The 16,240-nt window shown below is 61.7% G+C and overlaps 2 protein-coding genes across 2 annotated transcripts; one reads left to right on the forward strand and one right to left on the reverse strand.

Annotated features, from left to right (window-relative positions):
- P3H4 (prolyl 3-hydroxylase family member 4 (inactive)) lies at window positions 1–7,038 on the reverse strand. The gene is made up of 8 exons (XM_059670130.1): window positions 6,487–7,038; window positions 6,137–6,289; window positions 5,848–6,019; window positions 5,033–5,161; window positions 3,017–3,162; window positions 2,300–2,383; window positions 718–862; window positions 1–407 (listed from the first exon to the last, which is right to left on the reverse strand). The coding sequence occupies exons 1-8, from the start codon at window positions 6,964–6,966 to the stop codon at window positions 385–387; spliced, it is 1,332 nt and encodes a 443-aa protein (XP_059526113.1). The 5' UTR covers window positions 6,967–7,038; the 3' UTR covers window positions 1–384.
- Window positions 7,039–7,884: 846 nt separating this feature from the next.
- FKBP10 (FKBP prolyl isomerase 10) lies at window positions 7,885–15,180 on the forward strand. The gene is made up of 10 exons (XM_059670129.1): window positions 7,885–8,309; window positions 10,703–10,848; window positions 11,184–11,373; window positions 11,483–11,628; window positions 11,985–12,174; window positions 12,307–12,452; window positions 12,952–13,144; window positions 13,449–13,591; window positions 13,773–13,936; window positions 14,181–15,180. The coding sequence occupies exons 1-10, from the start codon at window positions 8,062–8,064 to the stop codon at window positions 14,364–14,366; spliced, it is 1,752 nt and encodes a 583-aa protein (XP_059526112.1). The 5' UTR covers window positions 7,885–8,061; the 3' UTR covers window positions 14,367–15,180.
- The last annotated feature ends 1,060 nt before the right edge of the window (window positions 15,181–16,240 follow it).

Genomic DNA, 16,240 nt, shown 5'->3' on the forward strand with positions numbered 1-16,240 from the left:
TTCATTCAACAAGAAACATTTATTGAGCACCATGGCCAGTGCCAGGCACCGCTGGACTCCTGGTCCAGTGCTCTCCGTGATGCCAGCCGCCCCTCTGCTATCTCTGAAATTCAGGCTGAGGCCCCGACTAGGAGAAGCTGGCATCTCCTCCTCCAGGGGAGGAGCAGGGGGAGGAGCAGCTGCAGCACCGCCATCCTGTGGTCGAGACCAGCGAGGAGGCAGGGGGCCCGGAGCAATGCTCTCGGGTGGGACAGGATGGGGCCTGGCCAGCTATGTCCATTTTACATTGTTAATAAATAGTCTTGCTGCTGCCCAGGCTGGTGAGGGTGGTCCCATGGGCCCAGGCTTCCCAAGTTCTTGTGAGGTGCCGGGGCGGCCCTCTTCTCATGCTAGCTCAGGCTCCGGCTCTGCAAAGAAAAGGAGAGAGCACTGGGGTGAGCCCCCACCCCTCCCAACAGGTGTCTGGGTGCTATTCTACGGGGAGGTGGGGCAGGCAGGAGAGAGACTCCCCAGGAACAGGTCTCGGCTGACCCCTGATCCCAGGAAGGATACCACCCCCTACAGAGGTTGCCAACAGACAGGAAGCCCCCAGAGGAGGGGGTCCCAGCATCCAACACACATATTAGTCCCCCGCCTCTGTAGCCCAGTGCCTGGATCCCTGTCCCCAACCTCCACCCCAGGTGCATCCCCACCCCCGTCATGGCTCAAGTCACTGACCAGCCTCAGCCTCATCACCCTTGGCGTCCAGCTCCTGCCACCAGTCAGCGTAGATGCCCTCCTCGTAGTCGCCCTCCCCCTCAAACTCCGCATCAGATGGGTGGTCCTCGGGCTCCAACGGCGGTTCTGTCTCCTCCAGCTCCATCTAGAGACGCCCCAGGGTCCAGGGTCGGGGGACAAACCAGATGACAGAAGGCACAAACCCGGGCCAGTTCCAAGCCTGGCCCAGGGGCCCTCCCGCCCCATCCCCGTCTCAAGATCTCACACAGGAATGCCATGAGGGTTTCTCCTACCGTCCTATCCCCAGCTGCCCCCCCCGAAACTGGTGCATGGGGCTCCCCAGCAGAGATTCCGTGTCAGCAGGAGCTTCGCCCTCTGCAGCCACTTGTTAAGTATAAACACCCCGAGCGTGCTGGGAGCCCGTGCACACCGTCTGCTCATGCCAGTCCCAGCCAGGAACGCCTTTCCTCCCCTCTGCCTGCACTGCCCTTGTTCATCCCCCAACGCCAGGCATCAGCTCCAGATGCAGCCCTTGCGATGACCCTGGCTGGGTCAGGAGTCCTCCGGTGCCCCCTGCTGACCTCTCCCGCAGGGAGAGGGGTGTTGTGCCTCCCCCTGTTGCTGGGGAAAGGGAATATGTCTCTCATCAATGTAGCCCAGGCCCAAACCCGGTATCTGGCCATCGGCACACAACACACAGGAGCAATCAAAACGGCTGCCACCTGCTGAGCACCGACTACATGCATGCCAGCTCTGTACTGAGCGCTTTACACACTTGATCTCATTTCATTCTCACCACACGGGGTGAGGTGGGCATGATCCTCCCCACTCGATGGATGAAGCAATGAGAGTTTCAGGGCTCTCCAAGACTTTCCTGGAGGGGGCCCACTTGGGAAGTGTGGACCAAGTCTGACCAGTGCCAACCTGGCTACTAAGAGTGTAGACCCGGCCCCCGTGTTCCATGAGGGAGCATGGCGCTTGAACAAAGGAGGGAGTGGATACAGAAGCCCCGAGCAGGACACCTGAGAGCATTCACCCTCAAACCCTCACTCAGGATCAACCTAACACGCTGCAGTCCTTCCTTCCTGGCGTCCTGCATTCCTTCCTTCGTTCACTGGTTCATTCAAACTCAGTTTCTGGGCACCAGCTCTGCTTTCCCCGGAGAGCAGAGTAACCTGGGGGAGCTGGGAGTAACCTCGTCCCCCATCTTGGATCACAGCCCTCTAGGAGACTGGCTGGAGAGGGGGCTGGGGGTGAGCTGGACCAGGACTGCAAATAAGTCCAGGTCCAGGGAGGCCGGGAGGGTCAGAGTCGGCATTGCAAGCCTGGAAGACAGAGCCAGGGCATGCAGCCTGGCTTCCTGGAGGAGGCGCCACCTGAGCTGGGCCCAGGAGAAGCACGACTGAGACATACAGAGAAGGGGGCAGGAGGACATGGAGTGGGGGGAGAAGGGCAGATGTATTTACGGGACAGGAGAATCCTGCTTCACAACAGCCGGCTGCCGGGAGCTGGGGCTGAGCTTTGGCAAAGTGGCCAAGGGGTCTCCATCATCACCCAGCCCTGGGGGCAGGGGGCCACTTACCTCATCATCTGACTGCAGGTACATGTGCGAGAACTCCAGCAGCTCCCGCAGCTCCGCCGTCTGGTTGTGGTAGAGCATGGCCTCCTGGGAGGAGGAGAGGACAGTGAGGTGAGCTGGACCCTGCGGCCAGAAGAGGAGGAGCCAGAGCTCCGAGGATTTGGGCCCCCTGGCCCTTTTCCAGCTCAAGGAGCCTGGACAGGTGTCAGCTCACATGCTGATCAAAAAAGTGCCGCTGCTTGGAGTGCTGGGTTACGGATTCTGAGGGTTCTGGGGGAGAGCGCCTCAACTGATTCGCAGTGTCTGCCACTGACAAGGAAATGGACGCCAGCACCAGGTGCCCCATCTGTGCCAGGGTTGCCCCAGACTCCTAAGTTGGTCCAGGTTGGGAGGTCCCTGGGGAAGAAGGCCAAGGCCAGCAGTGAGGATGATGAGGGTGGGGAAGGGAGCAGGCAGGAACCAACAGGTGTTTTCATGCCTCCCACCTCGCCGGCGGTGCTGGTAAGGGAGGTCGTCCCCGCCCCATTTTGCAGGTGAAGCAATAGACTGAGAAAGGGTGAGCGGTGTTCCCAGGACCACACAGCCGATGGGGCTGAGTTTGAACCCAGGACCCCAGCTACAACCCATATTTTTTCACTTTCCATCCTGCCTTCTGAGGAAGCCGGATTTTTTTTTATCAAATCACATGGTCCCAAGAGTGGCTCGGAAGGCCATGCCCACCTCCCGGGCCTGGAAGTCCTCCTCCTCCAGGCCCCAGCGAGCCCGGTGGAAGCGGTAGTACACCAGGTTCTGCTGCATGACGCTGTCCTCGGGGTCGAAGAGCATGTAGCTGGCGGCGCTGCGGGCAGCCTGGCGTACGTCGTTCACTGCAGACAGAGGAGGGGTGAGGAGTAGCCCTGGCACTGCCCCGCCTTTAGGGGTGACCCTCCCCTCACCCACCCATCTTTAGGGATGACCCCACCTCACCCACTCCTATCTCCCTCTCCAGTCCAGCGCCTCTGCCTCCCCAGCTGTCTTCCAGAATACCTTTGGGCATCTCACCCCACCCAATGATAATGTACTGGGATGTACTGGGCACTTGATGTGTGCCAGGCCCTCATTTAAGACTCAACGCTATTGTCATTCCCATTTTACAGACAAGAAATTCAAGGCACAGAGAGGCCAAGTAAACTGATCAAGCTCACATGGTGGAGAATGATGTCAGAGGGGAATTAGAGGCCAGTGGTGGCCCTCAACCTCTTAGCCAACTGGACCCATGAAGGGCCTCCTGGCTTCTGTGTGTGTGTGTGTGTGCGTGTGTGTGTGTGTGTGTGTGTGTGTGTTAAATAGAGTTTTATTGATTTCAAAAAGGGAGGGAGAGCCCTAGCTGGTTTGGCTCTGTGGATAGAGCAGGGGTGGGCAAACTTTTTGACTCGAGGGCCACAATGGGTTCTTAAACTGGACCGGAGGGCCGGAACAAAAGCATGGATGGAGTGTTTGTGTGAACTAATATAAATTCAAAGTAAACATCATTACATAAAAGGGTACGGTCTCTTTTTTTTTTTTAGTTTTATTCATTTCAAACGGGCCGGATCCGGCCTGTGGGCCATAGTTTGCCCACGGCTGGGCTAGAGCGTCGGCCTGCGGACTGAATGGTCCAGGGTTCGATTCCGGTCAAGGGCACATGCCTCGGTTGCTGGCTCAATCCGCAGTGGGGGGCATGCAGGAGACAGCTGATCAATGATTCTCTCTTATCATTGATGTTTCTATCTCTCTCTCCCTCTCCCTGACTGTCTGAAATCAATAAAAATATATTAGGGAGAGGCAGAGATAGATAGAAACATCAATGATGAGAGAGAACCATTGAGTGGCTGCCTCCTGCAAGCCCCCTACTGGGGATTGAGCTGGCAACCTGGGCATGTGCCCCTGACTGGAATCAAACCTGGGACCGTTCCGTCCACAGGCCGAGGCTCTATCCACTGAGTCAAACCGGCTAGCGCTCTCCTGGCCCCTTGGTCCACAGACCCTCCACTCCAACTCCAGCTTCTGTCTGAATCTTGGCATCTCTGCATTACAGGAACCCTAGAGATTGTCCATCGCAGCCCCTTGGGGCCAGGATCTCCCTCAAATGAGGAAGGCCTTAAGTCCTGGGGCCACTTCTTTTTTTAAAAGATTTAAAAATTATTTTATATTACTTTTAGCGAAAGAGGAAGGAAGTGGGAGTGAGAGAGAGAGAAATATCTGTGTGAGAGCAAAACATCAATCACACACCCCATACTGGGGATCAAGCCCGAAACCCGGGCATGTGCCCTGACCTGGAATTGAACCAGCAACCTTTTGGCACATGGGATGACACCCAACCATCTGAGCCACGCTGGCCAGGGCTCTGGTGCTACTTTTTATTAGCTAAGTGACTAACGACCCCTTGCCCTCTATGTAAGCCTCAGTGTCCTCATCTGCAAAATGGGTCCAGCGATGTCATCTGCAGGGGGTTGGTGGGAGGATAAAGTGAGATAAACAGACCTGGCAGGGCTTTGTAAACTGTCAAGTGCTGTGCAGCTGTGGGCTAGCTAGTCATTTACCCTGAGGCTGCTCTCTGTTCTCTTCCTCCAGCCTTTCACCTGCCTCCCCCCACCCCCCACGCCCTCCCAATAGCCCAGGGGCCTGAATTCTGAGGAAGAGCTCCCCGGACTCTGTGGTGCTCCCAGTGCAGTGCTCTCCGCTCCCCACCCCACCCCAAGCCCACAGGAGGCTCACACTTGTAGTAGGCAAACTGCAGGTAGTGATACATGGTGGCCACGAACTTCTCCACGAAGTAGCCACCCACGTTGGGGGTCAAGTTGGCCTCACAGTCCACCTTGCACTGCAGAGATTCTGCAAAAATATCTGGGTGGTGGGGTGGGGGGGGAAGCAGGGGTGAGAAGCTGGTGGTGTGCTGAACAGCTCGGTTCCCGGAGTGGGTGATGGAGAGGACGCCCGCCCCAGCTCTGCCTGCAGAGCCTGTTGCAGCCACGTGAGAGGTGGCGGCTGGGATAAGCAATGCTGAGGCAGACGACTGTGGCCAGGGCGCCCACAGCTTGGCTCTCTGGGAGGTGGCAGGTGAGGTGTGGAAGCGGTCCTGACGCCCAGATTAAAAAGCTCAGGACAGCCCTGAGGGACCGCTGCAGTTAGAGACTTCAGACTCGGTGTGATTTCTGGCCACAAACTGCTTTTGGGACATCCGTGCGGGGCTGTTTCCCATCTCTGCGGGGGCACCTTTGCACCTGCACTGACCTCTACCTGGAAAGCCTGTGACCCCCATCCCAGACCCTCCTGGGATGTCACCGCCTCTCTCCACCGGCGCCCAGCACCTTGGGCGCTCCAGACTGCAGTCCTTCGGCACCCAGTGGCAGGGGATCCGTTACCCTGTCCGCCTCTCAGCTGGCTGCGCACTCCACACTCCCAGGGACAGGATATACCACTGACCACCTCCCCAGCACGGAGTAGGGGCTCCATGAATGTGTTCAGGGGTCTGAGTTGTTCTGGGCCCAGTGGCGGCTGGGAAGGACGCCCATGGGTCTGGGTGGGGGTACCTGCTATGGCAGGGTAGAAGTCCTTGAAGTCCACCTGCTCGTGGGCCCCCTCGCAGCCAGCCAGACACCGCGCAAAGGTAGCCAGGTACTCGGCCAGGGCCCGCTCCATGTCCTCGGTGCTGCTGCGGAAGTCCCCGCTGTTGTAGAGCTTCACCGCCCGGAGGAACACGGCCTGGAGGGGAGCGAGAGGAGGGTCAGGGGGCCCCCCCCCACACTCCCCTCCTCCCCAAGTCCTAGGGGGGGGGGGGTTGGGGAGGAGCTGCAAGGCCAGCCCTCCCCCTCCGCCCACCTCGTAGGGCTGCGCCTCCAAGTCGGTGAGGGGCTCCTCGGCCGCATCCAGCATCCCCCGGTAGTAGCTGAGATACTTGGTGGTCAGCTCGTGCTTGGGGTTCTTCTGGAGGAAGGTGTAGGCCGCCGCCAGCGCCTTCTCCAGCCGGTTCGCCTGTGGGGTGGGGTCGGGGTGGGTCAGCAGGGCCCGAGCCCGCCGCCCCGAGCGCACGAGAGGCTGCGGGATCGATGTCAGCAACTGCTCCGCCGCAACCGACGGGAAACCCGACGCCGGCTGCCGGCGACGGGACCGAGCAGCGCCCGGGGGCGGGCGGGCGGGACGCGGGGGGCTGGGGGGCGAGGGGAGCTCACCTTGAACTGCGCGTAGTGCAGGTACTGGTAGGGCAGCCGGCTCTGGAAGTCGCGCAGCAGCTGGCGCGGCGGGTAGGGCACCTGGAAGGCGGGCAGCGTCCGCTTGCAGCGCCGCAGGCAGGCGGCGCGCTCCAGGACGCGGCCGAAGAGCCGCAGCTCGCGGGCCCACTCGTCGCCGGGACCCCCGGCGGGGCCGGGCGGGGGCCCGGGGGCGGCGGCGGCGGGCGGCGCGGGCCCGCTGCAGTTGGCGTGGCAGAAGGCCTCGCTGTCCCGCAGCAGCCGGTGCAGCCGCAGCGCCGCCTCCAGGTAGCGCGCGCTCTCGCGCCAGCCCTCGCCCTCGTACTGCTCCAGCGCGTGCCCGTAGGCGGCGGCCAGAGGCATCAGGTCCTCGGGCGGGAAGCCCCGGAAGCTGTACTTCTCGTACTGCGCCCCGGAGCGGCCCAGCAGCAGCCACAGCAGCGCCCAGGCCGCCCGCCCCATCCCCGCACCGCGCCGGCCGGCCCGCGGCTCTCCGGGCGCAGCTGGTGTCCGGGCCGGGCCCGCGGGCGGGCGGGCGGGCGGGGCAGGGGCCGGGCCGGCGTGCCCGCTGGGTCTTAGCGCCGGGCCCCGCGGCTGCCGGGAGGGTAATGGCCTCGGTCAGGACCCCGGAGGGGCGAGGGCTGCGTCTCCCCTCTGTTCGGTGGGCGCAAGGGTGTCCTGAGTCCCCTACGTAGCCCGGTCCCCTGTCCTTAGTAGCTTTCCCTCGACAGATGGGGGGGCGCTTCCCTTAAGGATGGGGAGCCCAGAAAGCTCCCCTCCACGCTGCCCCCCCACCTTAAGGTCGTGAAATGGAGGGACGTGCCCACTCCCTCTGTGCTGCCCAAGCCCCAGGACCTGGTTTTTCGTGCATCACGGAGCCCCTTGGGCACCCGCCCCACCCCCAGTCCTGAAGGGGTCGCTCCCAGGGTCCCCCCAGCCCGCGGCGGGCAGGCCACACCCGGCTTTGCCCTGCACACCCTCCACTCCACCGCCGCCGGGCGGACCTCCGTCCACTCAACGCCCCGGCAGCCCGGGTTTTGCAGAGCGAAGTTGCTCCTCGTCCTGGGACAGGAGGGATGGGCGAGCGGAGACACCCTCAGATGCTTTGGCCTCCCCAGCCTCCCGAAGAGGCGTCTGATTTGGGGGTGCCAGCGAAAGCAGCAAGGGATGCCTCTGTCCGGCTTTAGGACCCCGGGGGCTCCAGGGGGAAAGACAGTGAACTTTTTCTTTTTTGGGTTTGGAGTCAGCGCCCACTTCTCATCTTTCTGGAGCCTCCCTCCCGGCTGGGCCTCTCCGCCTCGGGCGGGGGCGAGGGGGGCGCCTGGAGCTCTTTGTGGTGCAGGCCCGGTCTCGCCCGCTCTCGGCCGGGCCCCCTCCTCCGATTCCATCCCGACCCCGCCCGCCAGCTCAGCCTCCCCAGCCCCCATTCCACGTGGACCCGCCAGGGCGGGGGTGGGGAGCGAAGACAGGAAGAGGGGGAGCCAACTCGGGAGCGGAGGCTGGTGGCGGCTCCTCTCTTGTTCGGCCTCACTGCCGGCCATCCCAGCTCCAGGCACCATGTTCCGCGGCGCGGGGTCCCGCAGCCCCACCCTCCTGCGAGCCCCGCTGCTGCAGATGTTGCTGCTGCTGGTGCAGGCCGTGGGGAGGGGTCTGGGCCGCGCCAGCCCGGCCGGGGGGCCCCTGGAAGACGTGGTCATCGAGAGGTACCACATCCCCAGGGCCTGCCCCCGCGAGGTGCAGAGGGGGGATTTCGTGCGCTACCACTACAACGGCACTTTTGAGGATGGCAAGAAGTTTGACTCCAGGTAACGGGTTGGCTGGCCCCAGACTCACCACTCCTCCCCCGCCAGCGGGCCGGGCACCCTTAGCTCCTGGGTTCCTTCCCTTGGTGCCCTTGTAAGCTGTGTCTGCCTTCTGGTACTCATTCCCTGATCCCCTAACCCCAAACACAGCGCCTTGGGTGGCGGAGGGGGTGGTCTCCCAGACATCCATCTCCCCAGGGATGTATCTTCTGCTCTCAATTTCAAACCTTTGCCTCTCCAAGGACCCCGACTGCGTTCACACACGCTCCCCAAACTCCCCCTAAGTGCTTGATAATCAAGGTGAACTGCTCTATTCACCAGCCCTTTATTTAGGGACATGAGGCGGGGGCTGTTCTAGTCTACAGTGTTGGGGGGAAGAGCCTGGTCCCTGATGCATGTGAGCAGCCTGGGACCCCTACATTCCCACCCGTCCTGACTCCCTTCAGCGCTTCCATCCCGGTTTCAGTGCCTTTGTGGTTAGAGAAGAGGGCGTAGAACTTCCTTTGGAGGGGGTGGCTGTCAGCAGCCAGCATTGTAATAAGATTGGATGAATCTGGGCGTGTAGGGACCATGTCTGTCCACGTGTCAGACCTGCTGTCCTGGCTCCTGGGAGGATTGTTATACCTCCCTCTCCGGGTCTACCTGCACCCCCACCTCCTCCATCTTAGTGCCACCAGGCCAGGGCTGCCGCCCATCTTGCCAGCCTTGGAGTTTGAGAGGCCGGCTTCTGCTCTGGCAAGGAGAGAGGCAGGCCTTTGGTCTGCTCTGGCAAGTCCACGTTTCCCCTCTCACCCAAGAATATTTTTTCCATTGATTTCTAGAGAGAATGGAAGGGAGGCAGAGAGACAGAGAGAAACATGACATGAGAGAGACACACCAATTGGTTGCCTCCCAACTAGGGTAGGGCCCCAACAGCCTGCAACCGAGGTGCATGCTCTTGACCGGAATTGAATGCCCTGCCGATGCTCTATCCACTGAGCCAAACCGGCCAGGGCGCTAATCCACTTCTGTTGGTGGGGGCAGGGCAGGGCTACATGTCAGCCTTGGTTAAACCGTAGGTCTCAGTGACACACACACAATCCCCCACCACACCCCACGAAGTCAGTTCTTCTTCGACCCTTCCCCAAAACACACAGCTCATCCCCCGGGAAAGCGGTGGCCATGGCTTTGGGGGCAGGCAGTGTACTGGGTAAGAACACAAACTCCAGAGTCCAAGACCCTGGTTTCAAAGCCAGGCTGTGACCGTGGACAAGAAATGGTGCCTCTTAAAGCTTTACCTTCTGTATTTGAAAAATAGAGATCACAAACAATCCGAAAAACAAACAATCTGAGAAAACCGAGTCCCTGCTTCCTGAGACTGACGAAAGGACTCAAACAAGACGATGAATGAAAGTGGACTTGACACAGTGCCTGGGAGTCCGAGAGGGTCCAGTGCTCATTAGCCTCGACTCTGGGGGGACCAGATGCTCTGACAGTGCTGACGGGTGCTCGGGCCCTCACAACAGCCTGTGTGGGAAGCAGGCCGGTCACAAAACCAGCTCAGTAGGCAAAGTGAGGGGTAGGCAGTAGCCAGGAGTACAGCCCCTGACCGCCAGGGGCGGAGTCGAGGGGTGGAGGGGGGCTTTGGGGGACGACTTCCCTGGTGGGGACTCTGGGAACCAGGCTGAGCCTGGAAAACTTTCACAACCCGTGGCCCCCTTCGGTCAATCTCCCAGCCGCCCTTAACTTCTGAAAACATAAAATGAAAAAACAGTAACTAAAATAAATAAAAGCCACGGCAGTTTGAGAGTAGGCTCTTTCAGAACTGAAAACCAACCCCTACCCCCCACCAGCCTGCTTCCCCTTCCTTTCCTCCTTGGCGAGTCCCTGGTGCAGGGGCACAAAGGGGGGTTGGGGGGGGAGTGGCGTCGCACATACCACATATTAGCCGTGACCTTGAGTGAGTGACTTAGTCTCAGAAGAAAAATGAAAACAATAACGCCTTCCTCACGGGGAAAGAATTAAATCAGATCACGGCCAAGCATGTCGCCAGCACATCCTAACGGCTCCATAAATGTTCCTCTTCACTTCCCTGAAGTGCTGAGCACGCCTTTGCTGCCAGCAGAGAGCAGCAGACGGCTTGCACCCAGCCCTCTCCCAGGAGTATAAGAGCCCCTAGGCTCCGTGGGGACTTCCCTTTTGTAACTGCCCCGCCTCTTACATTGGGGGTCACAGCTGACCCCGGAGGGAGGTGAGGAGCATGTTGATCTACACCTGTGTGTAGAGGGGGATTGTGCATGTATGTGCGTGTGTGTGTGCACCTAGGCATGTATGTGACCGTGGGCAGAGGGAAGCATCTGGCTGTGTGCACCCTCACCTTGCACACCTGAATCCACTGTATCCCCTCCGTCCCCCAGCTATGACCGCAGCACTTTGGTGGCCATCGTGGTGGGTGTGGGACGTCTCATCACCGGCATGGACCGAGGCCTCATGGGCATGTGTGTCAACGAGCGGAGACGCCTCATCGTGCCCCCCCACCTGGGCTATGGCAGCATCGGTGTGGGTGAGAAGGGCTGGGGCGCAGGCATGGGGATGGAGGAGACCTGGAGGCAGAATCAAGGGCCGCGGGGCCCAAAACCTGAAGCTTAGAGAGGGAGAGGGCCCTGCCCACGGTCAGCTGCCTACCCAGTATGAAGAGGGGCAGGTCTGGGACTAGAGCTTGTTTGCTGCCTCTGGGGTGGGAGGAAGGGCAGTAACAGCCGGTAGGATCGTAGCTTGACTAGGAAGAAGGGGAACTAGAGGTGTGGAGGGAGGGGGCCCAGCAGGATGCTCAGACCCCCACGGCCACCCCCACCCTGGGCTGCACCAAACATGCGCCCCTGCGGCCTGCCCTCACAGCCGGGCTCATCCCCCCGGATGCCACCCTCTACTTCGACGTGGTCCTGCTGGATCTGTGGAACAAGGAGGACACCGTGCAGGTGAGCACCTTGCTGCGCCCGCCCCACTGCCCCCGCATGGTCCAGGACAGCGACTTTGTCCGCTACCACTACAACGGCACACTGCTGGACGGCACCGCCTTCGACAGCAGGTGAGGGCTGGCGGGGCCCCGGCGCTGGGGACCGTGGCTCCGGTGGGGGGAGTCCAGGGTCTATGTTCTCCCTCCTCCGGCGGCATCACCCCTACCTCAATCTCTGCAGCTACAGCAGGGGCGGCACTTACGACACCTACGTCGGCTCTGGCTGGCTGATCAAGGGCATGGACCAGGGGCTGCTGAGCATGTGCCCTGGAGAGAGAAGGAAGATCATCATCCCTCCGTTCCTGGCCTATGGCGAGAAGGGCTACGGTAAGGGCGGGCGAGGACTCGGGGGTTCTCCGGCGGCGGCGGCCACACACAGTGGCTCAGGGCGCCCAGCCAAGGAGGCGAGTGGGAATGAGATCAGGCCCCTGGTGATCATCTCGTTGAGAAGGGGAGCTGTATTCGGACTCACACAAAGGTCCTGGACGGGCTGGTGGGTGGCCCGGGGGCACACCCAGCTCTGGCCTCACAGGGGGAGCAGGAGCAGGGAGGCTGAGGGCCAGGGAAGGGCCCCGGGGAGCAGGGTGAGCACCCTTTTGCAGGGTTCACCCAGGGGCCTTCCTGGGTCAAGAAGGAGCCGGTTTGCTCCCCACCCGTATGGTTGAAGCCCATCCCGTCCCCAGGGACTGTGATCCCCCCGCAGGCCTCCCTGGTCTTCCACGTCCTACTTATCGACGTCCACAACCCGAAGGACACGGTCCAGCTGGAGACGCTGGAGCTCCCGCCGGGCTGTGTCCGGAGAGCCGCGGCCGGGGACTTCATGCGCTACCACTACAACGGCTCGCTGATGGATGGCACCCTCTTCGATTCCAGGTCAGGGGCGCGGCCTGAGGAGGGAGGCAAGAAGCTGGGGTCACCTCAGCAGCCCCGGGTGGCTCTGAGCTGTCAGCCAGGGCAGGGGCCCCTCTGACTCCCTTGCTGGCCTCCCCCCACCTTGTCCTGCAGCTACTCCCGCAACCACACGTACAATACCTACGTGGGGCAGGGCTACATCATCCCGGGGATGGACCAGGGCCTGCAGGGCGCCTGCATGGGCGAGCGCCGGAGGATCACCATCCCCCCGCACCTCGCCTACGGGGAGAACGGGACTGGTAGGCCTGTTGTAGCTCAGCTCCTCTCCTGAACCCCTCAGTGACCTCCCCCTGCTCTGCCCTCTCATCACAAAACCGGTCACCCCCACAGTTCCTGCCACATGGACTCCATCCTTCCCTCCAGGGCAGTCCCCCCACTTCTCTTCCCTCCTGGGAACGTGTTCCTGAGTTTGGGGAGGGGGTGCTTATGGAAAAACACAGACAGCCTAGCCCTGGGAAGCAGAGACCTGGATTTGAGACCCAGCTTTGCTGGAAGGCCAGCGTCCTCACCTGTAAGATGGGACTAACCCCCTTGATCAGCCAGGTGAGTCCCTCGGAGGTTTTGCGGTATAAAGGGCTTTCTAACCGGCAGGTCCCTCCCTCCCTGCCCCCTAGGAGACCTCATTATGTGGACAAACTCCCCATCCCCTTCTCATGTGAAACCCCAGGGCAGTTTCATGGAGACCCTGGGGGGCCCCTCCTGGACGCCAAGCTGACCCGCGCCCCATTCTGGTCCCAGGAGACAAGATCCCTGGCTCCGCTGTGCTGATATTTGACGTCCACGTCATCGACTTCCATAACCCCGAGGACCCAGTGGAAGTCAGGACCCTGTCCCGGCCCGCCGAGGCCTGCAACGAGACCAGCAAGTCCGGGGACTTCGTTCGCTACCACTACAACTGCTCTCTGCTGGACGGCACCAAGCTCTTCTCCTCGTGGGTCTGGGGCGGGCCGGGGGCGGGCAGGTGGGTGGGCCCAGGTGAGGGGGGACCTCCATATAGCACCCCCTTCTCCATCAGTTCCGGTCTCTGAGAGCGGAAGGGGCAGGAAGGGGAAGGGAGGGTGAAGCTTGCGGTAGGGGAGCTGAGCCCCGAGGCCACATGGTAGGGGCCGTGGCAAGACGAGAAGGGTGTCCCATCCGAGCCTGGGCCCTGCACTCAGCTGCGTGGGGTGGGCACCCGTGAGGTGTGAGCTGTGGGACGGGGAAGGGCACTGACCTGGGCATCTGCTCCTCCCCAGGCATGACTACGGGGCCCCCCAGGAGGCAACTCTGGGGGCCAACAAGGTGATCGAAGGACTGGACACAGGCCTGCGGGGCATGTGTGTGGGGGAGAGGCGGCAGCTGGTGGTCCCCCCGCACCTGGCACACGGGGAGAGTGGAGGTGAGGGGCAGGTCCGGTCTGACCCACCCGTTTGCCCCTTTCGGCTGGTTCTGTGAACACCCCCTGTCCCACTGTCCAGCCTCCAAGAGGGGTCACAGGCCTGGAGCTGGGAACACTGGGCAGGCCGCAAAGCCAGGCCCGGACCAGGCCTGACCGGTCTCCTTCATTCTCCCACCGCCAGCCCGGGGGGTCCCTGGCAGTGCTGTGCTGCTGTTTGAGGTGGAGCTGATCTCCCGGGAGGAGGGGCTGCCCGAAGGCTACCTGTTTGTGTGGCACCAGGACCCTCCCGCCAACCTGTTTGAAGACCTGGACCTCAACAAAGATGGCGAGGTCCCCCCAGAGGAGGTGGGTGAGGATGCAACCCTTACAGTACCCGTTCCCACACTCTCACCTCGCATGGCGGCCTCTAGCAAGAACGGGGCACATGTCCACCCTCCTGTCCGGGCCCGTGCTGTAGGTCCCTTGTCCCTGCCCCAGCTCCTCTCCTCCGTCCTCACTGGCTGGCCTCCCCGGGGGCCCTTGCCAAGGCCCCCCAAGGCCGCTCAGGCATGAGGCTCACCTCCCCCTCCCCGGCTCTCCTCTCCCCCAGTTCTCCACCTTCATCAAGGCTCAAGTCAGTGAGGGCAAAGGGCGCCTCATGCCGGGGCAGGACGCGGAGAAAACCATAGGGGACATGTTCCAGAACCAGGACCGCAACCAGGACGGCAAGATCACCAGCGACGAGCTCAAGCTGAAGACGGACGAGGACCAGGAGCGGGTTCACGAGGAGCTCTGAGCGCCGAGCCTGGGCCCGGGCCGCGCACCAGCGCCACTCTGGGGACAGTGGGCAGAGGGTTGACTTCCAACAGTCACCCCGCCCCCCTGCTGGGAAGAGGTCTGAGCATCTCCAAAGCGGGCAGAGGAGACCGTCTGGTCTTCCCACCAGCCTGAGCGCAAAGCCCACAGCACAGATCTCTCGGTTTCTCTCCTCCAACCCCACGCCAGTTCCTTGAGTTACAAAGCCAGTCTGGGGGCTGGTGGAGGCTGGGGCTGGATGGGGCCATTGCTGGCCCCCCACCCACACCTCCATGTCACCACGGAGCATGGCCGAGCGAATCATTCCTGTTTCCCCACACTCCGCTCTGTACCTTTCCTCACCATCCCCAGGCCCGCCCCCTCCCCCATCATGGCAGCTCCCCAGGGGCTTGGACCAGGGCCGGCAGAACCCCATCTTCCTCCCACAGCCACAGCTGGCTCCCAAGGAAGGGGGGGGCTCAGGAGAGCAGCCCTACCACACCCAGGTCCCCAGCACCTGCCCGCCCCCGCTGCTGCTGGGGTCCCCTCGGGGAGCTGCAGGTCAGGGCTGGGCTGTCACCTTTCATCTCTGAAGGAGGCTGAGGGGCTGAGGACGTCGGAATGAAAGGGCAGGGAGAGGACACCTACTTAGATGGGTCTCAGAGCGACTGAGTGACTCAGAGCGACTGGTTTGGAGCAGAGATGAACTTAGAAAGGCTCGTTGGGGACGGTGAGGGGAGCGGCAGAGCTCTGCACTCAGAGCCGAACTGGTGTCGGATCTTCCTCCTTTGTGACGAATAAAAGACCAAACCAGAGGCCTCAGGAAGTGGGCTTTCACTGGGGGAGGCTCTCAGACCCGAGGATTGAGGGGAGAGGGGGACAAAGCCGTCTCCATGCCTGTGAGCTCAAGGCTGTCGCGGCGTCTCCGTCTCCTCCCTCCAGAGCTGCCTGCCTCCCTGAGACCCAATCCTTTGGCCCTGCTCCTGGAAAGGGAGCCCGTCTGCCAGGGGGAGGGCAGGGACTGGGTGACCACAGGGAGGGGCCTGCAGGGGCGGTGCGGACAGATGATCCCTGTCTCTTAACTGTCCCAAGTGAATGGAAAGACACAACACACAAAGCTGAGATCAAATCGCAGAGGCCGGATCCCGCCCTCACACGGGTCATTTTCAAAACTGATGTTCCCACCTCTCCCTGCCCCTGGCTGCAGGCCATTGCCACCTGCCCCACCCTCCCTCTTGTCACAGGACAGTACCCGAGTTCAAATCGCCGGGGTTTTAGGGGAGGAGTTGGCGTCGGCCACCAGCCAGGCCATCTGCCCTCACCTGCCCTGCAATCGAGAGGACCCAGAGCATGCCAGGACGGGGTCGGAGGGGGTGCTCGGGAGAGAAAATGATGGACTGGTCACTGAACTGCCCCAGGAGCAGGTTTCTGGCTCAGGATCCCCTGAGACGTGACCTCTCCCCATGGCCACTCCCTGTCCCAGAGCATCCCGGAGGCACCTCAGGGTCTGCCCTGGCTACGGACTCAGCCTTAGACGAGACCCTCTCCTCCCCCAAACCTAACGGGGCCCATGTGTGGGCAGCAGGATGCAGGCCCAGCTCTGGCCAGGAACACCCTACCCTCGCTCTAGCCCCTCACTACGGGGAATGGGCAAGTCACTGGCCCTTTCTTGGCCACCTGCAAACTGGGCCTGCTGGGTCACTGAGGTTTAACGGCGCACAGGAGGTACCACAGCAGGATTCACACACAGTCCCAAGACTTTCCCCTTCAGATCGCAGGTAAACGTGTTTCCAACAGCCAGGCACCCACGGGAAGGGCGAGGGACCGAACTTCTCCGAGAGCAGGCTAAGAAAACACCAGCTAAGGTGGTTGGTC

This window comes from Myotis daubentonii, chromosome 16, assembly GCF_963259705.1.
Source record: "Myotis daubentonii chromosome 16, mMyoDau2.1, whole genome shotgun sequence".
NCBI classification, from domain to species: domain Eukaryota; kingdom Metazoa; phylum Chordata; class Mammalia; order Chiroptera; family Vespertilionidae; genus Myotis; species Myotis daubentonii.

Coding starts and splice junctions, on each gene's coding strand:
- P3H4 (XM_059670130.1), bottom strand. CDS start 6,966: ATGGGGCGGGCGGCCTGGGCGCTGCTGTGGCTGCTGCTGGGCCGCTCC. Junction 3,163..5,032: donor GCAGTTTGCCTACTACAAGT/GTGAGCCTCCTG, acceptor CTCTGTCTGCAG/TGAACGACGTACGCCAGGCT. Junction 408..717: donor GGGTGATGAGGCTGAGGCTG/GTCAGTGACTTG, acceptor TTTTCTTTGCAG/AGCCGGAGCCTGAGCTAGCA.
- FKBP10 (XM_059670129.1), top strand. CDS start 8,062: ATGTTCCGCGGCGCGGGGTCCCGCAGCCCCACCCTCCTGCGAGCCCCG. Junction 12,175..12,306: donor GGCACCCTCTTCGATTCCAG/GTCAGGGGCGCG, acceptor CTTGTCCTGCAG/CTACTCCCGCAACCACACGT. Junction 13,145..13,448: donor GGCACCAAGCTCTTCTCCTC/GTGGGTCTGGGG, acceptor GCTCCTCCCCAG/GCATGACTACGGGGCCCCCC.